This window comes from Poromitra crassiceps (genome assembly GCF_964638095.1).
Source record: "Poromitra crassiceps genome assembly, chromosome: 21".
NCBI lineage: Eukaryota > Metazoa > Chordata > Actinopteri > Beryciformes > Melamphaidae > Poromitra > Poromitra crassiceps.
The window spans coordinates 27,825,524-27,839,075 of record NC_139638.1 but is presented as its reverse complement, the minus strand read 5'-3'; the positions used below and the strand labels follow the sequence as shown (position 1 = coordinate 27,839,075).

The window sequence follows — 13,552 nt, the reverse complement described above, 5'->3', positions numbered from 1 at the left end:
GCACTGTGCGCACGTGGGACATCAACCAAGACAAGAAGCACAAATCTGTGTTCAAACCCCGCTCCCTCCAGGGGAAGAGGGTCACCCCCACCTGCTGCACCTACAGCCGGGACGGCAAGCTGATCGCCGCGGGCTGTCAGGACGGGACCATCCAGATCTGGGACAGGAACCTCAGCGTGAGTCTCGCAGACACACATAGATAATATATACAACAACATTTAGATAATATACAACGTAGACATCGGAGAAGTGGACAGAGGGAAGCCAGGATGTGTGTCGGGGTTGTAAACGTAGGCTGGTCTGTGTCATTATGGTTCCGGGGTGCAGAGTCAGCAGCCTTTAGGTCATCCGGTCACAGGCCAAAGGGGGGTTGAAGTTCAAGAGGTCACCACCAACAACACGGAGCAGAACTCAAAATGCCTGGGTTTTAAAATGCATGAGTGCAAAACCGGTTGTAGGTTCAGAATAGAGCTATGTGGGCTTGTGTGACTTGTATTAACCCTGTTACAGGTACAGGGTGATGTGCTTTCTATCAAACCCCCAAGAAAAACGGCTGATTACGTAACTGAGTTGATGTGTGATGATTGAGTGGAGATACATGGAGGTTGTCTGCAGCCAGGTCGAATAATCACAATCTGTAGTTTTTTCCACTATTAGTTAATTAGGCAATTAAGTGATGAAAGTAATGCACTCCATCTCCCAGAACTCCCATGGTTGAAATTAATCGTGGATCTTGGCTTCTGGGACGCATTCCTCTCACTTGTTGGACCGTTTCACTTTGAAATATGTGAGCAAGCCTCACCGCGCACAGAAATGACTTCATTCAGAGCTGGAGAATTATTATCTCCGTTTAATGAGAATCTCTCGTCGAGTAGAAATTCCTCCCCCCCCCCCCGACCCGAGAAGAAATGGGCTTCTCCCACCGATGGTCGCACCTCAACTTCTTCTTCTCCCCCCAGCGCCTCCAGCGCTCTGCCTGCGCACTGACCCATGAGTCTCTCCTCAGAGTGACACCTCTCTGGTCAGTGTCGGGGCAGCGGCAGGAAATGACCCACTGTTGCTTCCTGTGGAGGGATCAGTGTCAGTGTGAGAGAGCAGCTTTGGCAGCTTATTGCTGCGGACTCGCTCGACCACGGGCAAGACTCACCTGTTGAGATGTAGCGAAATGGAGAGGGGAACTCGCAGGGGGGCCATTAGTGTTGGAGAGAGAGGCACCTTGTGGAAAAGACCTACAGCACTCAGCATATTGAGGAGGCGTCACTCCACTTTGATTTCCTCCGTCCATTGTGGGTATTTCCTGCGCAAGCTCGCTTTCACCAGTCGCAGTTGGAAACCATTCGGCTGCTCACCTGGGCTTCCTGCCACAGCACTACAGGCTTATATTTTAAGACCCAGAATAAGAGCATGTTTTGTTCTGTTCTGTTCTGTTCTGTTCTGTTCTGTTCTGTTCTGTTCTGTTCTGTTCTGTTCTGTTCTGTTCGGTTCAGCCCGTCTGCACATCTCCACCCTCCCTATACCATCATTTCTGCAACCTCACCCCCCCCCTCCCATGTAGACAAGGTTGAGCCGTTCTGTTATTTATTCGTACGAGAATCCCGACACTGACGATGAAGTCGTAGTCATCGAGTTGCAACAGCGTGATTAGACAGTGTGTCTGTTATTGTCTGTCAGATGAATCAAGAGGGAAGTAGGTGACGTGATAATGACTCAAAACAATCCAGGCCTGAATGTTTAATCACTTAAAAACACACAAACTATTCTGTTTGAAGGAGGGTGATTTTTTCTTGTCACTAACTCCCCATTGTGTTTGTGTCTCCATGTTCCCGATATTGTATATGACATGTTGTATATGAGGGATCAGCCGAGCAGCATTTTGGTAAACAAACCGCGTCACTGGGTGGCAACGGCAATGGAACCCTATGGAGCCCAAGTGGCGTGAGGCGTGAGTGTCTGACTCTAGCCGGCTAACTCTGTTTACATTTTAAAAACTGCGACAGTTCACACAACTTTAACACGACATGCATATTATTATACATCAAACTCTTGAGCTGCTTCTGCTCTCACTCAGAATGTCAAAATATAAGCGATGTGATGTATAGTTTTTGAGATATTAACGTTTGTTTGGCACAACTCATACTATTAACTGCCGCGGGGTTCCGCATTGCTGGGTGTCAAGTGACGTCACGCTGATTCGTCCTATAGCCTCTCTCACCCTTGTCCTCCAGTGCCCCCCCTAACCCCCCCCCCCCTCGTCCTCCACTGACCCACCTCACCCCTGGGTCGCTTGTGACATCATGCTCCGCTCCAAGTGATTGGGTTAAAGCACTCTCTTTAATTTATGACTCCTCCTCCTCCAAAGCTAAATATTTAGCCTGCGTCCCGTAGCAGCTTACAATAGTCGTGTGTGTTCCCCGGCCACTGGAGCCTGTCCTGCCTGGATGGGTCACGGCTTCTGTTGGTGCCCCCTAACCCCCCCATGTCCCAGTGGTGCCATGCTCTGGTACTCTTCTTGGTTATGTGTTGTTGTGTACACTGTGTAGACTCAGTTCTCAGTCTCTCTCCGCTTCGCTCAACTAGAACTTCCTCCCAACTTTTCCTTGTTAAAACTGGGTTGAAACATTTGGAGAGTTGGGGGCGGGGGGAACTGCATCGGAAGGACCAATCCAGAGTGTTTAGGGGCGACCCTTCGTGCAGAAGGGGGTGGTGACATGCAGAAGTCGTGCGCTTGTAATTAAACGGATAGAACGGAATCAAATAATGTAACGTTGCTCGGGACGTCCATTTTCAATGTTTTTAAAAGTTCTCTCCGTGTTACAAAGTGATTCACTGTGATCTCCACTTTGTTTCACTATGGAGGGTAACGGGGGAGAGCGTCATTTCCGCCCGGTAACGTGACAAAGGGGCGTCGGATTGTAGCGGCCGTTCTTACCGCCGCTCAAACTACTACTTTTTGACAAGAAGTCCCCAGACGATTGGGAGGCGGAGACTCTCTGGGAGCCGAGACTAGGGTACGTGTGACCCAACCTTAGATTATTATATACATATTTATGATGGAAAACCAGCTTTACCATGGACCTCTTAATCAACAACCTGTGTTACTACCAGTGTTGGGAGTAACTAGTTACTGTAACTTAACTACTTCTTGCAGTAACTAGTAATCTAACTAATTACTTTTCAAATTTAGTAACTCCGTTACAGTTACTAAAATAGTAACTGGGCTAGTTACCCTTAGGACATGAAAATAAGGGAAAACTTAGGAGGATTATCTGGTTTCTGATGCTCAGACCTAGTTCGGGGAGAGAGCTGCAGCTGCAGCCATGCAGAGCCCCAGAGGCTAATGACCTTGATAGGCTATAAGCCTCCCCAATAAGTGAATGTTCAATGCCACACTGGCACAGCAACACTAACATAATGTGCGCAAACAATCGAACTGGACTTTTAAAACGCAAAAGTTACTTTCCCTAGTAACTAATTACTTTGAAGTAACTAGTCATTTTAAAGTCATTAAATTACTTTTTGAGAGAAGTAACTAGTAACGGTAACTAATTACCAGTTTTCAGTAACTTGCCCAACACTGGTTACTACTGACTCAGATTCACCCATGAGCCTAAAAAGGAGTTGGGCTACCTAGTAGGGGTGGGGAGGGGAAATCGATACAGCATAGTATTGTGATATTTTGTGGGCAATATATCGACGCTTCCCAAATGTCAAGTGCATCATGCAACATTTATGACAGGTTTTTATCACAGTGTTGGTCAGTCTGTCTGCTTGACAATCCCATTTTTCTCCAATAAAAATGATTGAAGTGAGACAAACAGACTGGAAACTTTATCTCATTAGATAAAACACATGTTGACAAAGTTTTTACCTTTGGGGACATAATTTGCAGTTGAAAAAAGGTAATAAATCGCAATATGTCATAATATCGCAATACTATCGGATCGTGATTTAAGTATCGTGATGAATATCGTATCGTGGGGCACCAGTGATTTCCCACCCCTACTACCTAGTATGCTCTCCCCCACTTGGAAGAAGTGAGGTCTATCTCCACTTGTAGGACCACTATTACTCATGGCCAGAATATGTAGGCAGATGATCACTCACGACCAATCACGTAGCTGACCTTGATCTGGAGCTCCAGCCTGAAGAGAGAAGCTATTGAAGATGACCCGGAGCTCAGCCTGGAGAGAAGCTATTGAAGATGACACATCGCGCTCTTGAACCCTGACACCAGCTGATTGATCCTATGATGGGGAGTCAAGGAGGTCTCTTTCAGTGGACTGCTCGCAGAGAGTGATTGCACGCTCCTTCTATGACCAGAGGGGGTCTGTGCCAAACATTGCAAGACTTCATTTCCATGGTTGCCAGGTAATGTGCAGGTTGCCAGGTAATGTGCAGCCATGTGGTGCTTTGGGGGGGCTGTGGATTGAGGGCGCTGCCCTTTGTTCTAGAACATTTACCACAGATCCCCGCCGGTGGAATGCTATGATGTCATCGTTGGCCTTAGACTTCTCTTCTCGTTCTTTAACCGCGTGAATGCCACCGATAGCCACTGAAACGTGGTAGCTACAGGTGGTGGTGGGTAAGAGAAAATAAACTAAAATGTGGTACAGTAGCTACAGGTGGTGGTGGGTAAGAGAAAATAAACTAAAATGTGGTACAGTAGCTACAGGTGGTGGTGGGTAGGAGAAAATAAACTAAAACGTGGTACAGTAGCTACAGGTGGTGGTGGGTAGGAGAAAATAACGATACGCACGGAACATCTACTGTGGGTGCTGGGCCAGAACATGATGAGAAGGTATAAGTTTAGAATTTGTTATTTATACGACGATGTTTTCGATCGAAGGTGGATCTCTTCATCTGGTCAATCTTAAAAAGCATGTTCATCCATTCCATATATAGACTCGTCAGCTGATATATGACGACATGTCACTCCAGGACTAAACACAGTTGATTCTCATCAAGTATTAAATAAATAAATGTATTTTATTTATTAAAATTATTTATTTATTTATTTACATAAATTAGCTACAATTAAGCAGATATCCAAAGAGCATACATAGCCAAAAATCCATACACCGAAGACAACAAGGAAGTTGCAAGTTTCAACTCGTCTCTCGTCGCGAATCTTTGGTCTAAACTGGCCTTAAACTAGAAAGGGGGACCCCTAAAGAGGTGGTTCTGATGAACTCCGACAATTGTGTGGCGTGTTAGCTCGTGTTATCAAAAGACGACATGACAAACTCTCTCTTTAGTTTTAGTTTTTTAACACTTTATGATCCCTGCTTTCTTTAAGTTTTGTTTATTGATCAAGTTAATTTGGGTCAAAAAAAAATTCTTGTCAATATTTGTGAGAAAACAATACCTTTTGTTGAATAAAAAAATATATATATTAAAAAAAAAGTTAATTTGGGTTTGAAGGGGGCACGGTGGTGCAGTGGTAAGCGCTGTCGCCTCACAGCTAGAAGGTCCTGGGTTCGATTCCCACCTGGGACGCTGTGAGCGCTGAAGGAGTGCGTGCCCGTCCGCATGTCCTCGAGTGCCCACCGCCCGGGTGGGGTCGTCAAAAGGCGCCTTTCTGTGTGGAGTTTGCATGTTCTCTCCGTGCCCCCTGGGGGCTTTCCTTCATATAGGAACCCCTCACCCAAAACATGCAATATCCTGGTCGCTGAAGTGGTGCCTCCTCTGGTCGTTCGGGACGCCTGTTCGGAGGGAGGGGAACTGGTTGGAATACCGTGATCCTCCCATGTCCTATGTCCTACCGGTGAAGCTTCCCCTGTCAGGTGAAAAGAAGCGGCTGGCTAACTGCCCATGTCTGGAAGCATGGAGCCAGTTTCGGCTCTCCCCAGATCAGCAGAGGGTGGAGCAGCAACCAGGATAAATAAATTAAAATGAGCACTAATGGGGAATAAAAATGGGATAAAAAATCTGGAAAAAATTGGGTTCCAAGCTCCCTTTCCCCCCACTCTGTTTTTGTTCCAGTCGCACACACTTTTTTTATTGCCACCTGCATCAGTGCTGCTGGGGCCAGCAGCACATGATTTACACTCACCAGCACTAATGGCTCCCCCCGCAGCACAGCAATGTGACTCTGCTGCACAGTGTCACGTGACTCTGCTGCACAGTGTCATGTGACCAGTCTGCACAGTGTCACTGTAAACTAGTAAATCCCCCTGTGTCATCAAAGATGGGGCTTAGGGGGGAGCATTGCCTCGAGAGCAGCCAATCGGCAGAAGAAGAAAAAAAACCTTCTGAAAGCTCAAGAAGAAGACCAATGAAAATGTTTAGAGGAGAAGTCCAGGAAACTGACAGCTTGCTAGAGCACCTACTCAAGCCTGCCTCCACGAGCTCTGCCTTCATGGGAGCCAGTTGAAGTGTAATCAAACTGGTCCATCTGGGATCATCTAAAGGTCTGAGCCGAAAGATTGAGATCCCAGCTCAATGCTACCACAAGCCTCCGTCGCAACTTTGCCAACTGCCCCTCGATCAACCGCCACTCAGTCTAAATATCACTTTCTCCCACCCTCTCTTCTGCGTCTGGGGCTCCAAGCAGCCACTGAGTGACAACTCAAGGAGATGCTTTTCATCGAGGGAACGCTACAGCTTTCAGCACGTCTCGCACCCGGCCGATTCCTCGCCCCCTCGCCCCCGTGTCTTCTTAACCCCCACCCGACAAAACTTGGAAAAGATTTGCGCACGTCCTACTTTTGAGGCACAGTTTTGTAGAGTATGTAGTGGAGTATCCGTATCCCGCACACACTCTTTGCAGTGTGATCTCCTACACACGCACACTCGCACACACACACTCGTACACACACACATACGGATACACACGCCTTCACCATCACCACCACGTGCTGAGTTCCGTGAAAGCTCAGAGCAGCTGTTCAGGACTGTGGTTTGGCTACTTGATCCTCAGACAGAAAGGAGAGGTCAGAGAGGAGATCTGGCTGGCACAGGGCTAGGGGCACGGTGGTGAAGTGTTTCAGGTGTATGGTGCTCTGGAGGTGTGAGAGAGCTGCAGTATTTATGTAATGTTACTCAGATGATCGCAGCGTGGTTAAGGAGCAGTTGGCCCTCTGCGGTAAGATTGTTATCTTAGCCTGCTGAGGATGAAACCCAACGCTGTGTTCCTTCAGCTATTTATCAACTCCCGCTGCTGAGTGTGCGTGGAATTATCTTGCAGAGAGGTCAGAGGTTAGTGTGTGTGTGCATGTGTGTGTGTGTGTGTGTGTGTGTGTGTGTGTGTGTGTGTGTGTGTGTGTGCGCGTGTGCATCTAAGCATGCATATTCGTGTATGCATGTGCGATTTTGTATGCAGGGCTGCTTGTCTACATACGTGCATATCGGTGTCCCCGATATACTCGCATCACGCAGGAGGCTACATGTGCTGTGGTGGCAACTGGGCCCAGCAGTGCTTGTTCAGGCCAGAGAGCAGAGAGGGGCACGGCTTAGAGAGAGGAAGTCACAAGGTGCAAAATAAGCTTCAAACGGCGCACGGGAGGTCTGGTTTCACAGCCGGGCTGTGTAGATTATCACAGGAAGCAAACAACATGGCATCTGCCAGTGCCAGGGCCAGTGCCAGTGCCAGTGCCAGGGCCACTGCCAGGGCCAGTGCCAGGGCCAGCCAACATCAGGCTAGCAAACAAACAGGCAAGGCTTTCACGACATCAGCGTTATAGAGAGGCAAAGTGACCGCCTAGTACTTCCTGCTTCAGCAGCACTGTACCAGATATTTTCGTCCGCCATTTATTTTCCCATAGACATTTCGTAAAATGCTTATAAAAATAAACCAAACGGTTCAGATATATTTAGAAACAGGCGAGACCACATAAAATTTCACTCGGACCAAAACGTAAAAAAAACGCAGATTTAAAGAAAATATTTTTTCTATGTAGTTTTCTTTTTGGTTTTGGTCTGAGTGAAATGTTCTATGGTCTCTCCCGATTCTAAATATAGCTGAACCGTTTGACCAAGTAAAACTATTTTTATAAGCATTTTATGAAATGTCTATGGGAAAATAAATGGTGGATGAAAATCTCTGGTACAGTGCTGAAGCAGGAAGTAGGCGCTCACTTTGCCTCTCTATAATCTAGGGATGGTACTTTCATTTGAAAGTAATAAGTTACTTTACAATATTACTTTCTGTATAGAGTAACTCGTTACTTATTACACTACTTTTGCATTACTTTGACCAAAACAACAGCAGCAGCAGAATGACATCGCCGCCCCGGGAACCATCCCGAAAAATAATTTTAACCGCCTTGAAGTCAGTGTAAACAATCCAAAATTCTAAATGTTATTATTTTCCTTTGTTATTGTCATCTATAGTGGTTATTTGCATAAAAACACAGTTTGATTAGGAAATGATTGTATCTTTTTTAAATAATGTGCTTTGATTTAATAAAATGTAACTCTATTGAGTTACTTGACAAAGTAACTGGTATAATATTACTGAAATCCTATAAGTAATAAGTTATATCACTGAGTTACTGCTAAAAGTAATATATTACATGTAATATGTTACTTTTGTAATGAGTTACCCCCCCCCCCCACTCTGGCTCAAAGACCAAGATGGTGCCTGAGTCATGTCAACGCTAATCAAATCTCCTCCAGCAAAAACACTGCATCAAAGCTGACCTCACGTCTGTGCTCTCGGCTGAGAAAATAAAACAACCCAATTGTCAAAGCTCGGCCGGTCGGTTGCCATGCGCCGTAGAGGGAAAGAATTGTACGCTTGGGCCGGGTTCAAGCCTTACACATTATACATTAGTTACCGTTTATTGGCCGTACCGTCGAGCTGCTCCACACACCTACTCGAAGATTAGAAAATGTGGTCTATTTTTATCGAGTTGACCTCCAATAACCTCACCGTTTGACCTATTTCTTTACTTTTATACTCCCAAGTCAATTTCCACACACGGCACGTAAAAGAATGGCTAGATAAACTGAGATTACAAGTGTAGAGAATGGATTTTTTTGGAGTGAAAAGGTAATATGGGAGTCAAATTATAATTTGGACAGATTTGCCCCGGAGAGAATATAGAAGCTCTTAGTATTTAGTGTGGTGTTTGATTAAAGAGAGAGCGAGCGTGTTATCTGCAGTTCAAGGTAGTTGTGTTATCTCTCTCGTCCAGGTTAATAACTTCCTTCCATTTAGTGTAGAAGTATGCGTGACCCTGTTCCCTCCTCCTCCTATCAGTCCTATAGGGACGCCATCACTCATTTCACACTCAGCCCATCGCAGCTCTTCTTCTTCTGAGCTCTTTCTCTCTTTTCTGCGTTTCTCCACCTCTTATCTGCCCTCCACACTCTGTGCACACCTCGCATTCCTGCTGCAGCTTTCTGACTGACGTGTCCGCGTCGCCGCATTTCACCATGCAATGATTTATCCACATTCCCTTCAGATTGAATGAAAATATAGCTGTATAAACTATGGTTATGTAAGGAAAATATAACTGTATAAACTACGGTTATGTAATGAAAATATAGCTGTATAAACTACAGTTATGTCATGAAAATATAGCTGTATAAACTACGGTTATGTAATGAAAATATAACTGTATAAACTACAGTTATGTCATGAAAATATAGCTGTATAAACTACGGTTATGTAATGAAAATATAGCTGTATAAACTATGGTTATGTATAATGAAAATATAGCTGTTTAAACTATGGTTATGTAATGAAAATATAACTGTATAAACTACAGTTATGTCATGAAAATATAGCTGTAAAAACTAGTTATGTCATGAAAATATAGCTGTATAAACTATGGTTATGTAATGAAAATATAACACTATAAACTATGGTTATGTAATGAAAATATAGCTGTATAAACTACGGTTATGTAATGAAAATATAGCTGTATAAACTATGGTTATGTATAATGAAAATATAGCTGTTTAAACTATGGTTATGTAATGAAAATATAACTGTATAAACTACAGTTATGTCATGAAAATATAGCTGTAAAAACTAGTTATGTCATGAAAATATAGCTGTATAAACTATGGTTATGTAATGAAAATATAACACTATAAACTATGGTTATGTAATGAAAATATAGCTGTATAAACTACGGTTGTGTAATGAAAATATAGCTGTATAAACTACGGTTGTGTAATGAAAATATAGCTGTATAAACTACAATTATGTAATGAAAATATAGCTGTATAAACTATGGTTATGTAATGAAAATATAGCTGTATAAATTACGGTTATGTAATGAAAATATAACTGTATAAACTACGGTTATGTAATGAAAATATAGCTGTATAAACTACAGTTATGTAATGAAAATATAGCTGTATAAACTATGGTTATGTAATGAAAATATAGCTGTATAAACTATGGTTATGTAATGAAAATATAGCTGTATAAACTACAGTTATGTAATGAAAATATAGCTGTATAAACTACAGTTATGTAATGAAAATATAGCTGTATAAACTACGGTTATGTCATGAAAATATAACTGTATAAACTACAGTTATGTAATGAAAATATAGCTGTATAAACTATGGTTATGTAATGAAAATATAGCTGTATAAACTATGGTTATGTTATGTATAATGAAAATATAGCTGTATAAACTAGTTATGTAATGAAAATACAGCTGTATAAACTACAGTTATGTCATGAAAATATAGCTGTATAAACTACAGTTATGTAACGAAAATACAGCTGTATAAACTACAGTTATGTAATGAAAATATAACTGTATAAACTACAGTTATGTTATGAAAATACAGCTGTATAAACTACGGTTATGTAATGAAAATATAACTGTATAAACTACAGTTATGTAATGAAAATATAGCTTTTATAAACTACAGTTATGTCATGAAAATACAGCTGTATAAACTACAGTTATGTCATGAAAATACAGCTGTATAAACTACGGTTGTGCTTGTCTGACTGCTGGGAAGCCCCCTGCACATAAGGCTGTCTGGTATTGTAAGGAACCTCTGTAACCTGGCTGCACTTGGCCCAGGTAAACCTAAGGCACTGCCAACTCAGCCTGGAATGAAGCAGGGAGGAGAGACACAGCCAACACCGCATCTGGAATCTCAAATCTCTCAATCTCATCATTTATTTTTAAATAGACATATTTTTATTTATATATACCGTATATAAACTTGAAGATAGCTAGGCTAACATGAATCTTAACTACATCTATCTCTTTTTATTTTGGTTGTCACTTTTTCACTTACTGTAACTGTGATAGTTTTTTTCTTATGCTGTGTGTGTGTGCGTGCCTGCCTGCCTGCCTGTGTGTGTGCATGCGCGCGGAGGGAGGGGGGAAGGGTCCGCTGGGTCAGTTCCAGTTTGGACCTGTAGGGCCTAAGTTGGCACTGTGTACACACACTAGCTCTCCGCTACAGTGGCACACCACTGAGTAAGCACCGAGGAAAACACATGGGGATGGCAGGCCATCTTGGAGACACCTGTTTAGCCCACACGTTAAAATGCTTCTGTCTGCAGAAGGAACATGGCTGATGTGGCTGGGATGAGTTAGGAATATTATGGGTGACTGGGATGACTTATGAATCAGACCTAGAGCCATTTCCGAGTAGTAATTGCTTCCAAAATGTCAGGATTCAAGTTCAAAACAAAAAAAGCTGTCCTTGCTAAAAAAAAACTCAATTTCCTTTTTTTCCCCTCTTGTTCTTCTTTTGGTTGCTTTTTCTGTGCCAGGTCATTCTGGGGACCTCAATAGAGAGGCAAAGTGACCGCCTACTTCCTGCTTCAGCACTGTACCAGAGATTTCCATCCGCTGTTTATTTTCCCATAGACATTTTGTAAAATGCTTATAAAAATAGTTTTACTTGGTCAAACCAAACGGTTCAGATATATTTAGAATCGGGAGAGACTATAGAACATTTCACTCTGGCCAAAACTAAAAAAACCAACACAGAACAAATATTTTCTTTAAAACCCGAGATTTTTTAATGTCTACCTATGGTAAATGGTAAATGGCCTGCATTTATATAGCGCTTTTATCCAAATCGCTTTACAATCAGTAGATAGTCTACATTCACCCATTCATACACCGATGGCGGCAGGCTGCCACGCAGGGTGCCTACACACCATCGGGAGCAAGGAGGGTTGGGTGTCTTGCCCAAGGACACAGCGACGGCAGCTGGGAGGGAGCGGGGATCGAACCGCCAACCCTTGCGTCATTGGCCGACCCGCTCTACCTCCTGAGCTAAAGCCACCCCTATCTATCTATCTATCTATCTACTCTATCTATCTATCTATCTATCTATCTATCTATCTATCTATCTATCTATCTATCTATCTATCTATCTATCTATCTATCTATCTGGACATTTTGCCCACTGAGCATTTCCACTGGAACAGTTGGAAGTTGCCTGCCTTGTGCATGAGCACTCTGGCATTAGTTTGTTGAGTGAGCCGGTCTTACTGATGGCGCTACTATCCTCCTGACACCTGGCCTCTGCGGCATTAATTGTGTACATTATGATTATGGCGGTCATGGATATTTTGACACTTGGGACGAGACACTTTGTCTGAAGATACGTTTGATGCCTTTGCTAGACTTGGATATCAAAGGCTCAAAAGAGCAACAATAGCCTATAGCGCAACAGTGAAAAGGTTGTCTATTGTGCGTTGTCGTACACTGGCTGCTGAGCCTTGAGGGGAAAGTCTCCGAATAGACCCTTTTCACAGGGGGCATTTTGTGTGGAAAAGGCTGAATAAACACAGGTGCGAGCAAAACACTAACGAGGGTTTCCAAATTCCAATCATGGCAGTCGGAAACCCTCATTAGTGTTTTGCTCGCACCTGTGTTTTCCCTGCCTTTTTGGCACAAAATGGCCACCGTGAGAAGGGTCTATAGTGCGGCGACTGGATGCAGTACGAACTCTATATCTCTCAGGTAGGGGGGGTGAAGGAAAATAAAATAACAGCTGTCAGACAGGCACACCTGAGCTTGCCAAGGTAAATCTCTGTGGTCTAATAGTCTCGTGAAAGAGTGTGTGTGGACCGTGTGTAAAGTTGCTAGTATTTCATATAGAGGGGGCTTGGCGGTAGAAGAGTGTATGGTGTGCTGTGCTGTGCTGTGCTAAGAGCAAATGGGAACCGTGTGTTGTTTTGAAGACACAGAGGATGAAAAGGTCTTTATGTTACTGCGGTGGTCGAGTTCAGCGTCCGCCAGTGAAGAAAAACATTCAGAGGTTCATAGTACTTCAGGAGACCGTCTATGTGACTCGTGGTAGCTGTCAAGCAAGCATTTGGTTAAGCTTCAAAGTATTTAATAGCTTAGGAGGATTTTGTGTTTGTGTTGATTTTGTGATGATGGACGTACTTATATTTGTGTGTTATTTTTTTACAAATTCCTGTCTGTCTCTCTCTCTCTGTCTGTCTGTCTGTCTGTCTGTCTGTCTGTCTGTCTGTCTTGTTTGTCCGCAGGATACAGTGTATCTCAAAAAGTTCTGAAAGGATTTGCATGCAATTTTGTAGAAAAGTAGGTCATGGGCGAACTTAGAAACTGATTAACGTTGCACGCCCACTGGCCAAGAAGGG

At 43.5% G+C, this 13,552-nt stretch overlaps 1 protein-coding gene across 1 annotated transcript in view; it reads left to right on the top strand.

The window, feature by feature from the left end:
* wdr70 (WD repeat domain 70) overlaps positions 1 to 13,552 on the top strand; it is a 74,923-nt gene that overhangs the window by 29,027 nt on the left and 32,344 nt on the right. Inside the window, exon 10 of the mRNA XM_083657780.1 lies at positions 2 to 176. Within this exon, the coding sequence (XP_083513906.1) occupies positions 2 to 176 (175 nt within the window). The remainder of the gene's footprint in view (position 1; positions 177 to 13,552) is intronic.